Genomic DNA, 19,898 nt, shown 5'->3' on the forward strand with positions numbered 1-19,898 from the left:
ATGGTGCTTATAACCCACCCCAGCACAACTCCTTCCACAGCACTCCATTTCTAAATGAGCTACCATGAAGCCAAAGTCACAACTTTCCCAAAAAATATTTAAAGTGGTGGAAAATCCCCTCAAAGCTGAATCAAACTGTGTTTACCAAAAGCTCCAAAAGGGACTCTTCTGTTGATGGGGGTATTTTTTTTAGATGTAAGAAATGTTCTGAGCCTCAGGCCTAGGAAGGAGGCCAAGGGCAGCTTTGCAGCCGGAAAGGAATACCATCACCACCACAGGAACCCTGGGTAAAGTAATGGTCTTTTCTTTTCCTCTCTCCAGTTTTTGAAACTATAACAAAAGAAGACAAGAGGATATCTCAGGTTCCCCCCCTCCCATCTAAAATGGTTGTTTATCATATCCATCTTGTCTAACTTCCCTCATATTTAAAATTCTCATGGATCTACTAGGTAGCCTGAGCTGGGCATGGGTTAAGATGGCTTCCCAATGCCCACATATCAACCAATGTAAACCTCTAGCTAAAAGACATCAAGGAGGATGGCAGCTATCTCTTGACAAATAGGAATGATAATGTCACACATTGACCCACAGGTAATGTGGTCAAATGCTGATTCAAGTATTGTTTTTCTAAAAAGGAAACTCTTCCTGAATAACAAACTATAAACGTGGAACTTAAAAAAAAAAAAAAAAAAAAAAAAGAGGCAAACAACCTACTTTTTCCATCTGCTCTTAATACTGTCGAATTTATTAAGGTGTTTTAAGAGGATGATTGTAAAATGTCAATGTGCATCCCACTACTACATATGCCTGATGCGGACCTGAAGGTATTCATTTAAATTGTTCTTTAAAAAAAAAAAGGAAGAAGGAAAGGAAAAGGAAATTTAAAAAAAGAAAAAGAAGAAGAAAGAAAGAAAAGAAAAAGAAGACGGAAAACGAAAAGTGTTTCTTTTTGTAAAAATGCAACCTAATTGGAATGCATTCTTAAACATTCACGAGGCAGCGAGACTCAGCTGAGGGCGATCCATTTGTATGCGGATAGTTAACCGCACAGATTTCGCTACGGAATGTACGTGCGGATTACACCCTGCTGCGTGGGTTTGGAGGGTTTGGTGCAGATGGGGCTTCTGGCTTGCGCGCTGCGAATTCCGATCGCAGACGAAGGCTGCCAGCCGGGGACTGCTGCACTCCAGACCCGATCGGTTCAGAGGCGCCCTTCCGGACTTGCGGACCTCGACAGAGGAGACGTGAGGGGCTCGCTGATTTATGCGCATTCCTTTAAAGTTGATCGAATGCGTGTCAGCAGCCCAAGTCCTGGAGAATCAGAGAAATGTGCGGCGAGTCGCTCACGTCCCATTTTTCATAAACAAAGATGCAGCGTTGCCCAAGCGGGCCGGAGAGATTGATGCCTAGGTTTTAGGACAGGCACGCTAATCAAATTTTCATCTGCTCTGCCGCCGAGTAAATCACGGCCGGTTTCATTCTTTATGAAAATTCCCGATTTCTGTTCGGCAGCTTCTCTGCTCACGCATCTACCCAGCGCCCCCGAATGCCTGTGAGGTGTTTGCTATTTTTAATTTGATCTTAAAGGGAGGAAAAAAGATGCCGGCGCAGAAAAAATTCCCCCTGGAAAACAGCAAGGCCTCGCCACAGTGGCTTTCATTTCTGCCCGGTTCTGTCTCGCCTCTGCAGACTTGGATCCACCAGGTAAAAATCAGTCGAGGACGTCTCGGAGATTCTCAGCCCTTGCCGAGCGGTTGGGCAGCGACTCAGGGTCTCCCGTAGATGCGGGGATGCGGACCAGGGGGAGAAGCCCTGTCCGACGGCTAGGGAAACCGCCTGCTGCCGCACCCCTGGGGACAGAGGAGCTGCTCAAAATCCTCCGCGTCTCTTAAAGATGCCCCTGCTCAAAATGGAGGCTCAGACCATTATAGATCCGGCCTCGCTCGGACTGTTTGCGGGCTGGACAAGGTGTGCCACGAGAACTGTCACAGACCGAGGTCAGTGCGGTGGATCCCCGAGGCCCGCGTCGGGCACCCTGAGGGCCGAGGACTCTGCAGAGAGAAGGGCCCAGAGAGCCAGGAACCCTGGAAGGCCAGGGACCCTGAAGGCCCGGGGACAGTCGCGGGCCGAGTCGCCCCGTCAACCTGCAGGAGCGGTCTTTCGCGGGAACCTCTCGGTTATTTGATGGGGACAAGCCTATTCCAACGAATGCTCTGTGCGGGTGCCCCCTTCTCCGCCCCGCCCTTCCCTCCCCAAGAGAATAATCGGGTATTTAATCTCTCCCAGTCTTAATTCTTGGCAGCGTGGAAGGTGGTTTGCAACGGGAAATAAAACTTGACAGGAGCATTTTCTCTAAAAGGGGCTCAGAGACCGGCTGAAAAGAAACCGTGTTTTGCTCTAGCAAATGCTTCCGCTGTCTGAGCCCAGGCCTGGGGGCTGCGATGGGCGCGGGGCGCTCGCTGGCCGCTCAGGGCCACATTGCGGACCCAGCAGCTGCATCTGGGCCTCGGCCTAGGCCGGTCAGCGGCCTAGGGCCTTCCTGTTGGCCCGCGCCTCTCGGTCGCTCCACTCGGTTCTAGGCCCCGGCGCTGCTCGCAGCCCGAAGCCAGGGCTGGTGCACAGGGATTTGGCGCGGGCATAGCCCGCCTGGCACCCAGGGTAGAACCCCGGCCCTGGCTCTGGGTGGCCGGGATCTGGCTAGTGAAGACGCGCCGGTGTGGGCCTTAGACAGCCTGGCTTTAGCTCAGTCTTCTTGCCTCGGAGGGATCAGGAGGGTGGCAGAAGCTCACAAGGGAGGTGGTGAGAAGAGCGCTGGGGGCTTTGTTCCCGGCCGAGGACACTGACAAAATGGGAGGGGGGATGGAGGTGAGAGGCGCAGCCTGCGTGAGTTGTCCGGGCTGCTATTGGGTGGGAGAAGCTGGATACAGCAGCGTCCCTCTCCCCGCGGCTCAGAGAGCGCCCTCCCCTCCGCACCGCAAAGGTCAAGTCCTCGGCGCCACTGCCGCCTTCTCGGTCAGGGGGAAGGCTCAGTACCTACAATTGGCGGGGCCATCATTCCTGCAGCAAGCGGGTTCTGCTAGTCTGGACTCTCGGATGGAGGCAGGGGTTCTTTCTTGTTTTTCAATTCTCCCTATCCAAACTCTGTTGGAGACGACAGGGAGTACCCACAGCCCAGAGTGGCCCAGGCCGAGTCCGATCGGCCAATGCCGGAAGAAAGGGATCTGCCCGGACCCAGAAGACCGTGGAGACCGCGGAGGCCTAGCCAGAAGACCTGGAGACCGCGGAGGCCTAGCCAGGCAAGAGGCAACGCCTGCAAGCCTAGGGGAGAGGACGTGGCTGCTTCAGCGTTCTGGGCCCTGGTAGGAACAAGAGGCGGGGCCGGGCCGGGAGCCAGGACCCTGCCGGGGAGCAGCTCCCGGGGTCCCTGAGTTGAGTTCAGGCCTGCTCCCTCGGTGCTGGCCAGGCCTTCGGTGAGACCTTTGAAGCTGACCTTCTTCAGCCTAAAAGTCTAGGCGGGAGAAGGGAGGTGCACTCTGCCAAAGGTAAAGATACCTGACTCTGGGGCCCGAAGAACTCCCTCAGTGGGGTCTGGAGCAGTGGGACCTCTCTACTCTTCCCACAGTTGGCCTTGCCTGTCTGTCCAACATCGGGTCCAGCTGTCAGCAGATCATTGAAGCTCTATCTACCCATTGTTCCAGGTGAATAAAAGAGACCCTACAAGTAACTTAGTCTTTTTATCACAGAAGACAGAAAAGCTGGGCTTTCTCCCTAGGGGTGGACCACAGAGTCTGGGCCAAGGGAAGATGTATTTGGAGTGGATTCCATGTATTTTGTCCACCACAGAACTGCCTGGCAGGGCAAGTGGGAGGAAGGTCCTAGGGCAGGACCAGGCAAGGGTGAGGGCTTGCTCTTCTAGGCTTGCAATGTGAAGCATCAAGGGTGCAGAGTGGAAACTGAATGAGTGCAGGACACTGCCCTAAGAGGCCTTGAGAACATGGGGGCCTCTTGAGATCCACAGCTTTGGAGCCTAGACCTGGAGGGCGGCCTTCTGGCCTGGCTGCCTTCTTTTGTCTTCTTTATTACAGACACACTCAGCTGAGGAAACTCGTTTGGGCTCAGGCCATAGGGAGAATGGAAGCCAGACACTGGGAACTGGAGCTTCACCCTTCAAAGTCCTCCCTCCACCCCATTTGTTCTCCCTCTACAGGGGGAAAAAAAAATCCTCTCTAGTAGTCCACAACAATAAAAATTAAAATAATTCTTCTCTAAGGAAGAAATCCTCTCTTCTCCCATCAGTTTAGGACCCACTAAACTAAATAATAACTAGATTGCTTGGGTGTCTGAGACCCAGAGCCGAGTGCTGTACTCACCACACACACACACACACACACACACACACAGTGGCCAGAGAAAGGGTGTGGACTTTCTACTGATGTTTAGGGGCATTTCCAAACCTACAATTCATATTAAGATACCACTGAGGTCAAGTTCAAGGCATTACCTGTTCCCCTGTTTTAGGGAAGAGTGACAGAACTTGGGGTCGGGCTTAGTGGCTCTCCAAGGGGACACATTAGCTCCTGCCTCCACCTGGTAGTGATAGAGGGTGTCTCCTGATACTTCATCACAGCCGCAGCACTGTCGCTGGGCGGCACTTGGCAATGTGATGGATCATGATTTGTGGATAGACCGTTTCCTGAGAACAAATGCTGGGAGATCTTTTTTGGCTTTGCCAGATGGCCTACCTCCCCAGCTGCCATGGAGAAAGGAGGTACCCCCAGCACACTGCCTACTTGGAGAGATCCCCCAAATGGCGAGGTGGGCTCCAACCCTGGGAAGAGCCTTGGTGATCACTGCCACGCCAACCCTCCAGCCAGCTCTTGCACCTGTGTATGGGTAAGGTCTACCAGTGTAAAATAGTCTTCAATGTAGCTTTCTAGAAATGGGTGCAGCATTTGCAGGCTGAGGAACTACAGCCAGCAAGCCGAGGCCAAAAAAAAAAAAAAAAAATTGATAGTGCACTAAGCAATCAGCCCATCCCCCGGGAAACAACTGTAAACTTTCAAAGCAAGACTCTGGTCCCCTCGGATGGGCCTGATCCCTCCCAGGCCAGATACCAATCCAGATTGCCCAGTCTAGGAAAGCAGGATCTGGATCCCAAGAAAAGAGGCAGTGTTGGTGGAGAGGAGTGGAAGAGAGGAAGAATACAGTTGCGTCTTGGAGGAGAAGTATCCCAAGGGAGCAGGAAGAGACCCAGATCAGGTGCTCTGTGAAGGCACAAATTGGGGGAGAGTTAGGAATCCAACAGCCCCTCCTCTCCGTGCCTGAATGCTGGGTGCCCTTGGTTGACACCTTAGCTCTTGCCTGGCCTAAGAAGGGAGTCACAAGAGGCAGGCAGCTCCAGAGAAAGGGAGATTATCTCAAAAGAGACAGGGAAGAGATGAGCCGAGCCAAGCAGGGGCTGCAAGACCACCCGACCAGCTGGAGCAGGAACTTGGTGAGCCACAGCCAAGCGTTGTTCTCACTCACAGTCTGGGTGACCTGCAGAGCATTCAAAGGGCTGCAAGTGCCTTCGGATTCCCAGATTTCGGGACAGCGGCCAGGCCAGGAGACAAGAGGGCAGCCTAGAAGCCCTCCCAAACTGGGATTTGGAAGCCTGGAGTCTGGAGGGGTTCCCTGCCCCCAGCTCTACCCTCCCTAAGAGTGAGCGGGCATTACGCTGTCCACCGAGTGATGGTCCTTGCAGCTCAGGTCGCTCAAATGACTGACTGTACAGGAAACGCCCCCTGCACAACAACCGCAGTGACAAGGCCTCGCACTGTACCGGTGCGCACCTACTGCACGAGGCCTCCCCGCTCGGGCACCGCCCGCCGGCGCCCTCCAGCCGCCATCCCCCCCTCAGGCTGCAAAAAGACGTGGAGGCAGCAGTGCTGGGCAGAGGATCCCCTTCACACTTTATTCCGATATCCCGCCCGGGAAGGCTGGTGGCCAGTAGGGCGCACGAATCTCTACCCCGCCAGGACGCACTCCGCCCGCGGAGGAGGGTCCAGGAGAGGTTATACATCTTCTTCCCACCCCCACTCCCCGCATGCCTTTGGGGCCAAATCCAACGAAGCCTCGGAAAGTCTAGATCTGTTTTGCAGCCCAAATCGCCTGGTTAGCCTTTTCCGCCTGCTAAGGCTCAGGCGGGCGCCGGCCTTCTCGCCAGGTGGCCATCTCCAAACGCAACGCCAGGAGCAACGCGGCCCGGCCCTGCGAGGACCGCCTAGACCTTGAAGTTTGCGAAAACAACAAGAAAAGATTAAAAGGGCTCCCTCCCTTCTCCGCAGACACACACGCACCGTCAGGCCGCCGCCACTTCCTGCCTTTGTTTTTCATCCTCCAAAACATTTTTGGCCTCCAGCATTAGCAGCCTTGGGGTTCCGGGTTGACGATAAAAGAAATGCGCGCCGAAGACTGTTTTCTGGAGCTGGCCGCCCGCTGTGGGCGCTCCGGAGAAAGGGCGGCTCATGGGAAACCAGTCGCCAGGGCCAATGTCACAGCCCTGCCAGCCTCGGTCTCTTCCAGAATTGCAGGTCGGACTTGGCCTTTCGAGGCAGCCTTAGCCCCAGTCGGGCCTTCCCCGCAGCTCAGTGTACTCAGCTCGGTTGTTGGGCTTCCTGCAAAGCGGAAGAGTCAATAATTAGGCTAAGAGCAAAGTCAAATCCAAGGACTTGCAGCTCTGCTTCCCCTTCTCCAAGATTTGGTCTGGTCCTCAGAGCTGGCCCCTCCGGGTTCCCCAGCCCGCTTGCCTGGCGAAAGAGGCACATGGCCGCATATTCTGGGCAAGAGGGGCAGAAGCGGGCAAACCTGGGAGCATTTCGAAGCCTTGGAGATCTGAGCACCCCCTCCTGTCCCTGCTGGGAAACTAAAAGCCGCTCCGGGCGTTTTCTTTTCTCCTGGCATCAAAAGCCTTTTCCTCGTTCACCTTCACGGCAGCGCCCCCACCAGCCCCCCTTCCAGGCTGCAAGACCCTCGGGTCCAGAGCCGCTGTTACAGCATCCCACCAGCCGCTCTGGAGCACCTTCCTTTGCTCCAGCCTTTCCTCGGGGATTCGCTTTTGTCTCTTGAACACACCCATGGGATCCAGACCTGCCGGCACCTTCCCGGCTTGGACTTGGAGGAGGAACTAGGAGGTTTAGGTTCGGCGGAGCAGCGCGCACCCCCATACATGCCTTTCTGGGGGACCCCCTCTCCTGTCACCAGGGGAGAACAACCTAATTAGGAGAGGGGCTGCAAGCTGCCTGGGGAGGCTGCTTTGGCATCCCCCCTCCCGCCCCCGCTGGCAGCCGGGCCACCGCGACCGTCTGCTCAGGCACAAGCTGAAGTTGACTGCCAAAACTGCTATAAAACCACAGGTCTGTCTAGAACTGTTTTCGGTTCTCCTAGACGCCCCTGGGTTCAATTATGGTCTTAAAAGCCCTAATACAAGTGCAAGAATTTGTTTGCTTTCACCCAGGGGCGGGGCGAGCCCCCGCAATGGTGGCGCCTTTGTTATGGCAAAGTCCCTGAAACCTCTCAGGCATTCCTTTTGTTCCAGGGTCGGGGTGGCGGGGACTGGGTGGGCTGCTGGGGAGGCAGTTTGGGATGACCAGAATCAAGCCAGGGAACAGCCCAAGTTCTTCAGTTTGCACATCTCTTCTTCTCTCTTACATTCTGTCTCCAAGGAAGAGATGCTGTGGAGGAACAAGTATTTTCACCTTGCTGGTTGATACTGGAAATCAAAGTTTGTCTTCATTGCTGGGTGATCCTGTAACATGACTTCCAGCTTTATGGGGTCTCAGCTCCCTTTCTCCAGCAACCTTCCTTCCCATCGGACCATCTCACTCACACCACTGTTGCCCTCTGCACAAGCCACAGTGGACAAATACGCTAAGCTGAAGATGCATATAAATAATTTCAAGTTCATCTCTTCAGGATTCCAGGAGTATGGAAGTTCTTGCAGCAAATCCCAAATAAAGAGTTCATTAGACAATATGTCAGAGTCGCTTGATTTGTGATAAGCAACCCTTGCAAAGGGGGAGGAGGGGAACCACATAAACATTAATGCTAATAAATTAGTTTACCCACTGTAGAGTAATTATCTGATATTATTGATATTTACAGTGGGTATTCAAATGCAGTGGTTGGCCATCATTTGGGAAAAAAATATATACAAAGAGAATATTTCTTTTCTAGTGAAATACATGATTAGATTTGTTAGTGAGTCAGTTACAGTCAGCTCAGCAATAAATAAATAAATCGATGTTGACACTTAAATACCAAAGATCTTAGAGTTTATACTCTAAATCACCCCCAAGATATGTAAATACCTTCTGCTATTTCCTGGATGGGAAGAGGGAAACGGTTTCCTTTTTCATTTTGCAACTTTCCTGCAGCAATAGCTCAGCTCCTTCCAAGAAAAGAAGCGTGGGGAGGTCTCAGGGCTGGGCCTCCTCCCAGCGCTGGGCTCTGCCTGGCTGTTGAGTGCCCTTTCGCTTCTCCCAAACGTTGCTCATTCAATCTTGAAGGACTATGAGCATTTTCCCATTTCTTTTCTGTCTTTCCTTCTCCCGAGAAAGCTACACGCACACCAGCCTCTCTCCCATCTGACTCTGTCTTTTGCTGGAGCCTAGCCTTTTTGGGGATCCCTGTTGCCCAAGGTGCGGGAGTTTGGGAATCATTTCTCTGGCTTTGGGCATTGTGTTCATTCTGTGGGATGAGTATTAGGAAAGGCGCCGAGCCGTCTGGGTTTCTGCCCCGCGCATCCTCGTCTTTCACTCTCAAGCCTTGCAAGACAAGAGTGGAGGCTTGTTACCTATTGCTCAGCCACCGCTCCCTAGCCCTCACCCGCTCCTTGCCGCCCCCACTCTCCTCTAGCCCTCGGGCTTCGCGAGCAACCTGGTGAGCCCCCAGGAAGGTGCAGCATACCCAGGAGAAGGCTCCTCGGATGTCAGCGCCTCTAAAGCAGCCTCAGGCTCACTTCAACTGCGTGGTTTCCCGAGTCCTCGGCGCCAGAAGAGTAGGCAGACAGCGGCCGGGGCGCAGCGGCGCAGCCCCAGTTCCTCTGGCTCTGCCTAGTGACTCCGAATCCCGGTGAGCAGCAAAGGAAGAGGCTGCTCCAGGGGGAGGAGGAAGTGAGGACAGCGGCGAGGATGAAGGCAGAGGGGGATCCCGGGTGAGACGAATGCCCTTCCGGGCCCTGCGGATCCTCGACAAACCGTGGGGGGAGCCCCCCGGGCTGTTGGTGGTTTAGGGACGGAAGGTACTAAAGCGCTTCGGAAGTGGCCATGAATACGAGCGTGTAATCGAGTCACCGTGCAAATCGGGCAAGCCACGAGGCCGGCACATCCGCGGCTGCGAACCCTGGCCCCCCGAAGGGAGTCCGGCCGGGGTCGGAGGCAGAGGTGGTTCCCTGAGCCAGCCGGTGGAGGCGAGGGGGAGGGGGCGAAGAAGGGGGCGAGAACGCGAGACTCGGGGGAGCACGGGCTCCGGAGACCAAAGGGCTCAACGGGCTCCCACCCGACCACCCCCAGCCCTGGGGATCCCTCACCCGAGGAGCGGGGGGCGGGGGTTCAGCTCTCTCACCGCCCTCGGCGCCACTTGAGGGCCGGGACCAAGCAGCTAAGCGCAGGCGAGCGGGATAGGGGCGCACCCCAGCCTCGTCGCGCGCCGGGAGGCCCCCCAGCCAACATGAGTTACACCGGCGATTACGTGCTTTCGGTGAGAACACCGAGTGACGATCTGTTGCTTCCCCTGAGGTGGCTACAAAGAAAGGAAGCCGGGGAAGGAGGGGGGTGGGGGGAAGCAAAGGGGGAAAAAAAAAAAGGCCCGGACTAGCTCGCAGCTTGTCAATTTCAACATCGGGTCACATGACCAGCACCTCCCTGCTAAGGATGGGGATAGATTTCCACGTCAGCTTACGTCTCCAAATTTCTACTTCACGGATCCGCTTCAAAGAGGCAGCTGCAGTGGAGAATCATGTTAAGCTCGGCTACTGCGGAGAGCCCAAGGTAGCCCAATGATGGATTTTGATGAGCGTGGTCCCTGCTCCTCTAACATGTATTTGCCAAGTTGTACTTACTACGTCTCGGGTCCAGATTTCTCCAGCCTCCCTTCTTTTCTGCCCCAGACCCCGTCTTCGCGCCCAATGACATACTCCTACTCCTCCAACCTGCCCCAGGTCCAACCCGTGCGCGAAGTGACCTTCAGAGAGTACGCCATTGAGCCCGCCACTAAATGGCACCCCCGCAGCAATCTGGCCCACTGCTACTCCGCGGAGGAGCTCGTGCACAGAGACTGCCTGCAGGCGCCCAGCGCGGCCGGCGTGCCTGGCGACGTGCTGGCCAAGAGCTCGGCCAACGTCTACCACCACCCCACCCCCGCCGTCTCCTCCAATTTCTATAGCACCGTGGGCAGGAACGGCGTCCTGCCGCAGGCTTTCGACCAGTTTTTCGAGACGGCCTACGGCACCCCGGAAAATCTCGCCTCCTCCGACTACCCCGGGGACAAGAGCGCCGAGAAGGGGCCCCCGGCAACTGCGGCGACCTCCGCGGCGGCGGCGGCGGCGGCGGCCACTGGCGTGCCGGCAACTTCAAGTTCGGACAGCAGCGGCGGCGGCTGTCGGGAGGCGGCGGCGGCGGAGGAGAAGGAGCGGCGGCGGCGCCCCGAGAGCAGCAGCAGCCCCGAGTCGTCTTCCGGCCACACTGAGGACAAGGCCGGCGGCTCCAGTACGTATAAAGGCAGCGCCCTGCGCTTTATGAAAGGGGAGTTGGAAATCTAGCGCAGCACCGCTGTTAAATTTTTATATGCTGTTTTATAAGCATATAAGGTTTATGAAGGGCCTTTAGGTTTCCCCCAACAAAACTTTGTTATAAAAGGCGGGATCACGTGGCGAGTGCTGAAATTGGCCGTGAAATACCCACCGGCCAAGGCATGCCTGCAAAAAAAAAAAAAAAAAACCAACTCCTTTTTTTCCCTTTTTCCCTTCTCAGCTCCCAAGCCCGGCAGCTCGACCCCGCGCGGGGCCAGCTCGGGGCCGGGGAGCCGGAGGTGGGCGCCTGTAAATTCCCCCTGCAAGGGCTCCGGAGCCTTTGATAGCAAGGTAATCCTGAGATTTTTATAAAAGCCATGTGTTGCGCCGGGACCCTAGTGCCGGCCGTGATTCAAAGGCATCGCTGTTTAACGACGGCGCTAGGAGCGTGTTGAACCGATAAAGTCGCCCGCTTCGCCCGAGCAATATATTAAAAGAAACAAATTAACCCAAAGTTGGCCTTTTTGTCCAAAGGAGGCCATTTTCCTCCGGCGCGGTGGCAATTACGTGCCGCCTTCGGTCTCACTGCGTGTTACCCACAGTTGTTAGTCAATCTGTCAAAAAGGGAATTTTTTAAAAGGTGCCCAGTGGGGTTTAGGGAAAGAGGAGCAAGCCGAACCTGCATGCAGCTTTGGGAAGGTCTCCCCTTCTCTCCACCTGACCTAAGATTGCACCCCTGCCCTGCCTGGGGGCCAGAGTGGCTGGGTGGCAAACTGTGCTTGGGGAAGGCCCAGGGGTAGAGGGGCTTCCGCTGCCACTATCCCACCTCCAGGAGCCAGGACGCTGGCCGGGGAGGCAGGAACTGGTGGCCAGGGCTCACCGCTGACAAAGACCCGGCAGCCGCCCCAGATGTTAACGAGGGCCGAGTAGTCATGGCCGCAGCGCGCTCAGACTGGGGCTCCAGCCGCCTTTACTGCCCGAGAGTGTGCCGCCCAGGTGCGGGAAGGTGAAATTTCGGCAAGCCGCTGTTTGTTTAGTCTGGTGGGGCGGGAGGCAGCCGGCAAAACCCACAGGGCCGCTTTGAAAGCGGCTTCGGAGGAGCAAACTCTCCTGTAGCTGTAAGTAGCCTTCCTTTCTGCTCTGGGGGTAGGGGAACAGCTTCCCCGGTGGGGGGGGGGGCTATCTAGGGAGCTGGCTTTCATCTGGAGGTGAGCCTTCCGGTGCAGCCTGTCCCTGGTCGGCAGTAGGAGCCTGAGTGCAGGGGCCCGGGAGACTTGGAGAGGGCCTGGGCAGGGGTCTCAGTGCCTGGGGCCAGAGCCTAGTCTGGGCTGTGGAATTGCAGCCCCCAAGCCTGACTCACCCGCTGCCTCTTCCTCCCTCCACAGGTGGCCAGCGCACCCGCAAAAAGCGCTGCCCCTACACCAAGTACCAGATCCGGGAGCTAGAGCGGGAGTTCTTCTTCAGCGTCTACATCAACAAAGAGAAGCGCCTGCAACTGTCCCGCATGCTTAACCTCACTGACCGTCAAGTCAAAATCTGGTTTCAGAACAGAAGAATGAAGGAAAAAAAAATTAACAGAGACCGTTTACAGTACTACTCAGCCAATCCTCTTCTCTAAGGCCCCTGGCTGCCTGGGATGGGGTGGGGGGCTTCATACACTGAGATTATATGCAGATTTTGCCCTTGACAAGGTCAAACCACACAGTGACTTTTGAAGAGAGGAGATGTGCAAAAGAGGGGAGGCTGCCAGGGGGCAGGCCCGCAGGAGGTGGCCTGGCACTTGCCCGGGCAATCGTGAAGAAGATTCCTAATAATTGGACTGGAAGAATTGTGCATCAACTAGAATGAATGGTTTGGGACCCCTGGTGGTTCACTTTTAGAGCCTTTTTAGAGCCTGCAGAGTTTTGGGCTGGATGTGGTGTCCACCTGTGACTGGGACCCCTGCCAGGCCCCCCAGAGTCTGACCCCCAACCAGGACCCTCCACAAGGAGCCTGCCCACCCCCAGGATTCCTACATCAGAAAGGTTTGCACTTCCCCAAACCTAGTTCAGCTCCAGGACATGGGCAAAAGGAAGGGGGAGGATTCCTTGATGCCCGGAAAGGAGGTGAGGAATAGCACTGAGATTCTTTTCCAAAGCCAATGTGAAAGGCGACTGGACCAAGAGGTGGATGTGAGGTGGGATAGGGCTGCAGAGCATCAATGTAAAATAATAATAATAATAAAAAAATAAATATGCTATTCCAGGTGGCAGTAGTGGCCCTCCACCCCTCCAAGCTGCCCACTATCACAAACCAGGGGTCCTATCAGCCATCTTGTATAGCCCACCTGGCATTTCTTCCTACCAACCAAGGGTCTTGTCCTGGCCTGCCACTCAGTCCTGAAGCCGTGTGGGTCTCAGGGCAGACCATTCTGAGGTAGAAGACGTCAAAAAGCCAAGAGGCTGTATCCAGGCCGCCGGAGCTCGCTTTTTGCAGGAAATGCCTGTGGAGAGCAGCAGCTTGGCAAAGCCTCCACCACACTTAATTGAAACTCGGATTTGCTCAGTGTCCGGCAGCGGGATACCAGGGCCAAGGCCCTGCCCAGCAGTCCCAGTCAGAAGCCCCCAAAAAACCCCTGTTCCAATGCCTCACACTTTGCCCTCCATGAGCCCAGAACTGCGCTTGGAAGGTTTCAGAACCTCCCAAGGCCAGAGAGCAGTTTGGATAATATTTGAAAAGATGATTATTATATATAAATATATATATATATATATATTTCCCTGCAGGAACCAAAGCAAATTTAAAAAGATGCAATGTAGAGGAAAAAGAGATGATGAAGAAAATATTTAAAGGCTCTATCTGTTTACAATATTCCACCGTAAAACTCACTCACTGCTAAGAATATTTGAATGTATGCTTCATACAGGGATGGTGTTCAAAGACTTGTAAATAAAGGAACCATAGCCTATTTTGCTTGAATTTTTTTTTTAACCATTAGTTGATTTCCTTTGGGATGTTGGAGAGGGAGGGAAGGGGGGTGGGGACTGGTCTTTTTAATCTCTTGCTGCATTTACAAAGCTTTAGGCGGATGCTTAGAGAGAACTGGACCGCCAGGGCCTGGGAACCTGCCTGGGAAAGGCAGACACCCTCTGGTTGAATCTCCTCTGTCTCCCTGTGTGAAGAAATGTCTTGTGGCTGGCTCTGTTTGTTGGCCTGTCCTCCTCTCTCATCCACCATGTGTGTATAAGCATGTATACAGGCGACCGGGCACAAGGAAAATAAAGACGGTGGAAACTTGAGTGTCGGATTCTGGTGTGACATTCCTCTCACTGCTCACCTTTTACTGCCAAATGTCTCCACCACTGCGCCCCCCCAGCACCCCTCACCAGTAAAGGGGCAAGTGACCAGGCCTCTGAGGGGTGGGGAGGAGACTGAGGAAACCAGACTTAGAAGGCTAGGGTGGCTGCTCATGTTCTTGTGCAAAGTGTGTGTCTCTGGGGGTGTCCCAGGGACAGGATACCTCAGGGCCTGGAGTGTGGGGTCTCATTCCCCTCAGACTGACCTCAGCCCTAGGTGAAGGCTTCATGGAACCTCTGGCAGAGGATGGGTCCAACCTCAGCCTGGGCTGGCCCACCTCAGGACTGGGAGGCCTGAAACAAACAGAATGGCTCTGGGGTGCCCTCTGGTCTCCTACAAAAGAGTGAGGCTAGTCTGAGTACCAAGACAGAAGAGACTCTCAGGAGCACTTTCTCCCCAGCTCCCAACTGAGGCCGCCTTTTTCCTTTGGGGAAAGAAAGATGCTGGTTTCCTCTTTGTTTGCTGCCTTTGAACTTCTCCCTTAAATTTGGACATCACCCATAACCTTGAGGGGCAGGGCGGAAAGGCCAGAGCCTTTTGTTGCCCACCCTACCCCACCCTCTCACCAGCCACCCAGGCAGCGACCAGAGAGGCATTTGGAGAGAGGCCCCAGACCCCAGACCCCAGACCCCACTCTGTTTATTTGTTTGTGTGTTTGTCTAACTGGCGCGACTGGGGAAATCAAGTTAAAAGGGGAGTGGGACAGGCCCCCCAAGATGAATGTCTAGGTTGACAGACACACAGAGACCAAACAAGAGCCCTCCTGGGGGGGGGGGAAGGAGTGGGCAGGGAAGACCGGGATTTACGGAAAGCCTTCCTTTGGGATAGTTAAAGATTAACCAAAGTCTCGTAAGTTGCTAGAGAGAGTCTAGCCAGGAGGACTGCTCGCGGGCGGGCGGTGAGAGGGCGCCAGTTTGATTTCCGAGCCCAATAAAAGCCCATCCTCCGATGGCTGTGACAATGTGGTCGTAAACCCGTCCGGGGCTGGCCAATTTGCATATTTGGAATGCGCCGCTATAAACCCGGCTGGGGTTTTGCAGTAATTTCTTAGATGTAAAAATGAGATCTCTATAGCAGCGGGCTGGGCACATTCTCTCGGTCTCTCTGCCCGGAGTCGGTTTTCCTCTCCCGGCTTGGGGCTGGCTCTCCGGCTGGGCCTAGGCGCGCAGCCGCCGCGAGATGGCGCACTTCCGATCAATGTCAAAGCCGCCAGGGAGCCAAGAACCCTAGCGCGATTCTTGGCCTTTGTTCGCATCCGATACTAAGAGCAGCACGTTACATTATTTCAGTTGTCCTGCTCCCCTTCGTATCAAAACAGAGGGGCTCATCCTCAAGAAGTGGTTGGTGTGGTCTATTAAAGCAACGCACCCTCACTAGGCCTCGCGGGCGTCGCGGCGCAGAAAAGCCAGCGGTTCCTTGGCAGTGATTTCGGAAATGTGTCAAGGTAAGAGGCCACAAGTTTAGTAATTTAAGTCTCCCCGGGGCCGGGATGTGGAGGTGGCAGATGTCCGAGCAGGACTAGGTAACGCGGCTGAGTTTGCATGCTTGGGGGTGATTCGGGAGGCATCAGGGCCCCCCTTCTCCCATGGCTCCTAAGACTGGAAAGCAAGGGGAGGCCTGAGTGGAAAAGTTGACGGTTTTAGATCCCTGCGCCAGCCTTTCACTCCACTGTGATCTTTCGATTTTGTAGAAATACTCAAAATGGAATGAGCGGGGGATGGAGGGCATCCGGGTGAAAGGGTCCTAGTTGTGCTGGAAAAGGAGTTGGTGGGGGCAAAAAAAGGGGGGGGATGGCAGGACTTGGGAACCAGAAAGTTTCTACTCAACACAATAGCTCACGCGAGCTTATTCCCTGGGGTGGCTGGTTTGCAACGAGGTGCTGTCCCTCGATCTGTTGGACTGCTTGGGGAAAATCTATGTTCCGAAAAAGGCCAATCGTGAGAAGGCGCGTTTTAGTTTTGAGAGGAGCCGCTGTTGGTAAAGATCTGCGCATTTTCAAAAGCTTGTACAGAGAATAAACTCTGGTCTAGCTATCACGACTTCCAGGGTTTCATAATTCAAGTTTTAAATAGTCATAATTCAGTTATATTTTGGAGAGCTGGGTTATCTTTCTTAAGCATTTAATTGTTTTATCCTATCCTTTTCTTCATTCCTTCCTTTGAAACACCTTTCTTTCCCTAAATATACAATATATGGGTGAGCAGGGGAAGGCCAGGGAAAATAGGTGTCTGTGTGTGTGCATGTGTGTGTGTACACCAATTTTGCCTATCAAAAGTCATTTGTCTTTGTTCCCATGGGCTCTGGAACTGTGCCAGGTTAAGGCAACACAGGGAAGAGTGGGTGCCCACTGGGTAAGCTGCTCTCTGCAGCCTGATCCTTCCTTAAATTTCCAGACAGATGCCTCTAGTTTTAAGGCCAGCAGAGGTTTATTGTAAACAGGACTAGGGATAGAATGCTTGAAAATACACCCCATCACCACCAAAAGGAAAGAGTTTGATTCAGAAAAAAAAAAAATTAAGTGGGTTGTTTAGGCTAGATTGCACCTGATCAAGCAAAAACAGTCAGACACATCAAGTTTACCCAAAAATGTTGACATTCTGATAGACGAACCAGAGAAGAATGTCATTGCTTAGGAAAGAATTCCTAGCTATGGGGCAAATGCTGCTTTGTGAATTGTAGAAGCTCTGAATTTTGGTTAGAGCCGGATATGTGGAAAAGGTTTATTTTTCTTCTGTGGGGCCCGCAGCACAACCTCACAGCCCACAGAAAGATGCAGAGCACTGAAAGCATTGAGAGCAAATTGCAGATACAGATTACTTCCTGGCTGTCTCGACCTCAGGGCCTAGCACTTAAAAACATAACTTGTTTCTTTTAATCATAGTTTATTATTTCTCATTATTTGCAAGGGCCTACTCGGAAAGAGGAATTAGCTATCAACAAAGGGCAGCGTAATCTTCACTGCAAGCTGTTTCCAAGGCCCTGGTTTTTACTTGGGCTCCCTAGCCTTGGTGTGGGTGGGGGAGAGTGATCAGCCAGGTAGAAACGGGTGATACTTACCCCAAATAAAACATAGGCCCTGGTGGCTGCGGGGTAACCGCTGCACAGGCCTGGATAAGGCGAGCAGGCACCGAGGAGTTGAGGTCAAAGGCATCTAAGGGCTAGGGAGAAATTTAGCGGTTGACAGGGAGGGCAGAAGGGAGAAAGAGGACAAACAGGCAAGAGGGAGAGGGAGAGCGGCCAGAAGCCAACGTCCGCTGCAATTGAATGGCTGTTCTTAATCTCAGGGGTGCAGGGCCGAGCTTGAGAATGCTGAGGCAATCGATAAATGAATGAAGTCTTTTCTTGAGGAAGCTCACACCCCGGTGTTGCAGTCTAGGGAGTTTGGACCTTGGGGCTGGTCTAGGATGCTGGGGACTCTGAGACCGCCGGGGAGCGCAGCAGCGTTTAACTTAGAGTCGATATCCTCGCCAGAACCAACGGCTGCAGGCCAGTCCTGCCCGGGGCGCACCCGGAGGAGTCTCCGGCAGTCTCTCTCTCAGCGCTCCCAGCTCAGCAAGTCAAGGTGGGAGTGGGGCGACTGTCCTGGGCCCTGAAATGACCCCTACACATACTCACAAATCACAGGCTTACACATTCTTGTGTGTGTGTGTGTGCACACACGTGAGAGAGAGAGAGAGAGAGAGAGAGTAGTTTATGGAAGAAAAGGCTCAACCCCAACTTTCCTGTTTGGTTTATTAGATGGGGAGAAAGAGGCTGTTGGAAAACATTTCATTCTCCCCAAAGGCGGATGAAGACTCAAGGGCCAATGCCACGGTCTGCGAGGCCGGCTGTGGGGCTTCTAATTCCTCAGCTCCTCAGCCCTGGCAGCCTTCTTTTGTCGCCCGCAGCACCAAGCTGACATTTGTAAACTTGGTTGGCAAGTGCGAGCTCCTCTCCTGGATCTCATCCAACCAAGAGGTCTATTTGGCCACCCTGCAGGGCCCTGACGGGGACCAGGCCCGAGCTGCCAGTAGCAGTGCACCAAGCTTGTCTTACTAGCCAAGCTAGCAGGGTGGCTGATTCTCAAGAAAGACCTGGAAATAGTATAGAGTAGGATCTCTAAACGGTAGGTTCAAGGGCATCTGGCCTAAGAAGAAGGCTTTGAGGGGTCTGTGAACCCGCTAAAAATGATGGATCAAGTTGTGTGAATGTGCACATGTGTGCCTTTTTATAGGACAGAGTAACAACTTGCCTTAAATTTTCTAAAGGGGCCTTAATTTCCAAAAAAGGTCATGAGAGATAGCTTTAGATCATTGTCTTCATTTTAATGTTGTAGCCCCCACTACCTCCAACATATTCTCCAATGACCACTGGCCCTCTGGAGAATCCTGGGGCCTGGGAAGCTGCTTTCTGCCATTAGCTCTGAGAAGAATGGCTCTAGGCCTTAAGTCCCGGCTCCAAGTTCCGGTCTACAGGCCAGCTTTCCTCAGGGAACCCTCGCCACTCTAGGGACCCACTTCTCACTAGACAGAGCTTTCCCTACAGGAATTGGTCCTAGGGGCAAAGCCTTTTTCTCAGTCCTCGGCTTTGTGGCATTTCTCCGTGCAGCTGCTTAGCGCAGCAGTCCCAAACAGTCCCAGCAGCTTGGTGAACTAGGTAAGAGGGGCTGAGGGTGCTCCAACACCTTTCGAACTCAGGTTAGTGTGCCTCAGACGCCTAGCCCAGTGAGAATTTGCCTTGGCCTTGTGCGCTGGAGTGATGCGATCAGAAAAGGCGAGGTCACGATCTCTCTGAGCAGGCAGGCTCCCTGACTTGAACCTCTGCGGCCTCGGCTGCTCCGCGCTGCGGCCTCAAGACCCGGTCCGCCGGAGAAAAAAATGGCTCAATGGTGCTCACCCCATTCGTCTCTTCCTCTCTCTCTCTCTCTCTCTCTCTCTCTCTCTCCTTTTTCACTCCCTTCTCCTCTTCACCCGGAGGCTCGGTTGGCAGAGCGGGTCTTGGGCGCAGAGGAGTTGGTGGCAGGAGCGCAGCGCGGCGGTGGTGCGGACTACGCGGCTATGCGCGCGGAGCAGCCGGGGCCGGCAGCGACTGCAGTTGCTTGAATCTCAGAAACCAGAGCCCAGGTTCTGCAGCCAGTTCTCCTGTGCGCGCTCGGGGTCCTCTTAGGCTCTAGTTCCTTCTCAGGCGGGGCTCATTCCACGAGAACGAGGCCAAGTGCCCGGCAGATCTCCCGAGTTGGAGTTGACCGGTCTTTTCTTGAGGCGCGCAGGCCCCAGCGGTCTGCTTCTTGGGATTCCGGCGTTCAGCAACTCCAGCCAACGCCTCTGCACGGGTTGCAGCTGGCGGGCGAACAGGCCTCGGGGCGCTCTGGAGAGATGTAGCCCGCAGGCCAGGAGCAAGACAGCCACTTCTCAGGCTCCGCTGGATCTGGCCAGAAAAGGTCGCATTTCCTGAGACATGTATGAGGCCCACAATTGGGGGCTAGCCCCCGTCCGCTTCCAGTTGACTAAGAGGGTGCCCCCCCCCCGCAAGGCTGGAGGAAAAGAAGGCCCGGGTGTCCGCTGAGCTTAGGGCCTAGGAGCTGAGTTCTCCTGTGTCTGGGCCAGGAGCCCAGCCGGGCCTCACAGGGAACGGATTTCCTCACCGCGGGCCTCGTTAAAGTGCGCGCACCGCGGGAACGAGCGCTGCCCCAGCCTTGGGTTTGGAGGGGAGGGGGAAAGGGGAAGAGGGGAGGGGACGGAGAGGCAAGAGTGTGGTGACACTGTACTTGTCATAGACTCCGGGAGCATGCAAATGCCAATGCTAAAGGCGGAGA

The 19,898-nt window shown here is 54.4% G+C and overlaps 1 protein-coding gene across 1 annotated transcript; it reads left to right on the forward strand.

Annotated features, from left to right (window-relative positions):
• The first annotated feature begins 10,036 nt into the window (after nucleotides 1-10,036).
• Nucleotides 10,037-12,386, forward strand: HOXA11 (homeobox A11). The gene is made up of 2 exons (XM_007945626.2): nucleotides 10,037-10,745; nucleotides 12,154-12,386. Exons 1-2 carry the CDS (start codon nucleotides 10,037-10,039, stop codon nucleotides 12,384-12,386), a joined length of 942 nt encoding a protein of 313 aa, XP_007943817.1.
• The last annotated feature ends 7,512 nt before the right edge of the window (nucleotides 12,387-19,898 follow it).

Source organism: Orycteropus afer, unplaced genomic scaffold (genome assembly GCF_000298275.1).
Source record: "Orycteropus afer afer isolate SDZICR_OR568_19922 unplaced genomic scaffold, OryAfe1.0 scaffold00008, whole genome shotgun sequence".
Classification (NCBI taxonomy): Eukaryota; Metazoa; Chordata; class Mammalia; order Tubulidentata; family Orycteropodidae; genus Orycteropus; species Orycteropus afer.